Source organism: Galendromus occidentalis, unplaced genomic scaffold (assembly GCF_000255335.2).
Source record: "Galendromus occidentalis unplaced genomic scaffold, Mocc_1.1 scf7180000075551, whole genome shotgun sequence".
In the NCBI taxonomy this organism is placed as follows: Eukaryota; Metazoa; Arthropoda; class Arachnida; order Mesostigmata; family Phytoseiidae; genus Galendromus; species Galendromus occidentalis.
The window spans coordinates 1-2,903 of record NW_003803541.1 but is presented as its reverse complement, the minus strand read 5'-3'; the positions used below and the strand labels follow the sequence as shown (position 1 = coordinate 2,903).

General features: G+C 50.5%; 1 protein-coding gene across 1 annotated transcript; it reads right to left on the bottom strand.

The window, feature by feature from the left end:
* Positions 1 to 887: 887 nt before the first annotated feature.
* Positions 888 to 2,420, bottom strand: LOC108864036 (uncharacterized). The gene is made up of 2 exons (XM_018638906.1): positions 1,956 to 2,420; positions 888 to 1,703 (listed from the first exon to the last, which is right to left on the bottom strand). Exons 1-2 carry the CDS (start codon positions 2,418 to 2,420, stop codon positions 888 to 890), a joined length of 1,281 nt encoding a protein of 426 aa, XP_018494422.1.
* Positions 2,421 to 2,903: the final 483 nt, after the last annotated feature.

Sequence of the window (2,903 nt, the reverse complement as noted above, 5' to 3'; positions counted from 1 at the left end):
ACTATGAATTTCTCCACTCTTATCATGAATAATCAGAGATCTTTCTTCGGGGACGTCGCCATCCTCTCCAACATATATGACGGCTACCTAGTTCGCTGTCGGGAGGCGCGCTCTACGTCGGCCATCATTCTGAACGACTTCGCGTAAGGATTGTTCGAAGACAGGAATTACCCAAAGCGTCAACAATGGAGGGATTGCATCCCTGATTCTGCGACAGAGAAATTCTATGGTTTGTTGCTTCCGCTGTGTCCAGGATGTATATTTGACCAAATGTGCGGGGCTCGCCCGGCGCAGGAATAAGTGACCCGATATTGTGGTAAACTTGACCGTGGAGTCTGAAACAATACGGACCACGTCCTTGCGGAAATTCTATGTTGCCGCCCATAGAGGCCATGGCCAACGATGAATTGAAGTTTCGTATAAGGGCATGAAAATTCTTCTTCATCATTAATTGTCGGACACGGACAACTGGGCCAAAAACCAACTGGGCCAAAAACCAACTGGGCCAAAATCAACTGGGCAAATGAGCCAACTGGGCCAAAACCAACTGGGCAAATGAACGAACTGGGCCAAAACCAACTGGGCCAAAACCAACTGGGCAAGACTGAATCGGACCGGGAAATAGGTTTCGATTGGAAATGCCCTCTGTTCGGAAACTATGATTAGGAATTCGGAAAAAGGGGTGATCTTTACCTAAATTAAAAACTCATGTTTTGTCTTCTTTAAATCAATCGCTGTGACACTTGACTCTTTTGTGCCATCATGTGAGCGCTCTGTCTTTCTCGGCCCTTCGGTTATTCGCTCGCCCAGCGACCCAGTTTTATTGCGCGAAAACTACCAACGACCGTGGTGGTAGTTCGCTTGCTGTTGAGGACTGGGGAGCGAAACTACGCGTCCATGAGGAAATTGTGAGCTATGCCTCGGAGGTATTCTACATGCTGTAGATGTTCGGCACGCTCGACCACTCCCAGGATTCGCTCGTCTGCACGAACGTACTTGGTCCTTTTTGTTGGAGGAGCACCGCCGGCTACGAATGATTCGACTTGTAGGTCACGGCCTTTTTGGACTTTCTTAAGCCCGTCGATGAACTTCCAAATTGTCGGATGCTGTATCCCGAATTCAACCTGGAGTCTGCGATGTGCCGCCTCCGCATAGTTATTCGTGCGGGCTTCTCCGTCGAGCGTTCTCTGGTATACTGACCACATCTCGACCGGGAACTGCGGTGTTCTCCGGTCTACGGTACCGTCGGCTCGGATCCGGTTCATACGCCCTATGTAAATGTCCTCGAAATAGTTGAGAACTGGAATCAACTCTTCCGGCAATACAGGCGAAAGCTCCGCGACTGCATTATCTAACTCTGACGGCGGAACGAATGCCAAAGCAGCTATCATTCGGGCTTTCAGTGCGAAGTCGTCATCGTTGGTATAGCGACTCCAAAGACCTTCCTGAGCTACGCGTAGTTTGATGTTCTTCACCAAGTGGAAGAAGCATCCCTGAATGCGTGTTTCGGGCGGGAAGCAAGCCCTGACCGCAATCATCATGGCCGCTCGTAGTCCATGACCACGCTGGCGGGACAGAGGGCCGGCCAAGCCTCTTTCAAGAGATTCAGCATCCGAGTGTACGATTCGGCTGCTTTGGTCTGGGAGCAACGCGTAGGCGACGGGCACAACGCACTGAGCCCGCTCGGCCAGAACTACGAACACCTGTCAATTGAATCCGAGTTTCAATAATCAGGAGCTTGAAATTGTTTCAATAAGACATTCGATCATTCTGGAATCGACCAATAGAGACCTGTGAGAATTGCGGCGGCGCGAGACTGAAAGTTCCATTGACATACAATTTGTCGACGAGGCCGATCCAGGAGCTCGACGATTCTCTGCCGAATACCAAGATCCGATTCGGATCTCCGACGCCGCTGTCCGCCACCAGGAAATTTTCAGAAACGCCCGGCTCGCCTCATAGATCCTGTACGCTTCGGGTATGACAATGGAACCGCGAGAGTCCGGATTCGATGGAGCCGCAGAGCGGGCGTTCCGATGACGATTGATGAGACGAGAAATCGACTGGGGTCGATTCATGCGACCGAGCGTAGCCGTCGTCGCTGTGACCAAAGCCGTGTTAATCAAGGAGGAAGGTGCCTCACTTGTTTCTTCGCAACGTCGTTTGATCGTCGAGGTGATTTTGGCGACCTCTACACCTGAGGGATCTGGCGGATCAGAGTGGATGCCACTTGTGCGGATAACTTCCCGCGTACTCATCAGAGTATAAGCTCTCGCCTTGCATGGAATCGGTGCGGTTTTGTACATACACCGCCAAGACTGCAAGCCGCTCTTCAGGACGTATGCTTTGACAAAGAGATGGCCATCGTGGGCCAATTTCTCCTGACCTCTCTGACTCGTAACGCCCGAAGTGGATTCCATTTCTCATCGAGCTGGTGATAATTATAGAAAAGAAAGAGACTAGTTGATTTTGAAAGGAAGCAGCTGGGATTATGCGAATACAATTTAATTTTCTGACGACGATCTTTATCCTATTCCACGTTGCGCCCAGATGAGTCGATCGAACATACTTGACAATATGGAACTAGAGTCTATCCTTATCGGGAGGTCCACCAGTCGATCACAAATACTCTCCTCACTTCAACAACAAACAAAAGCGGGGAGAGATCGACGTCGGATCTTCGTGCGACCAAGTCAAGTCGCGAGCTGCCGTGCGAGCGACATCCCCTCAACTCACTTTACAGCTTAAAGGCGTCTCTCGATGGTCGCCAATATGAGCTCGGTATTGTCTCCGATCGTGTCTGTTCGTGTCTGTTGGGTCTTTGGCCCAATTTGTTCTTGGCCCAGTTGGTTTTTGGCCCAGTTGGTTTTTGCCCAGTTGGTTTCTTGCCCAGTTGGTTTTTG

What these genes read in the sequence shown, in the direction of transcription:
- LOC108864036 (XM_018638906.1), bottom strand. Translation starts at nt 2,420, where the DNA reads ATGGAATCCACTTCGGGCGTTACGAGTCAGAGAGGTCAGGAGAAATTG. An exon ending in AAGCGTACAGGATCTATGAG is followed by an intron (nt 1,704 to 1,955) that starts GCGAGCCGGGCG and finishes TTCAATTGACAG; the next exon opens with GTGTTCGTAGTTCTGGCCGA.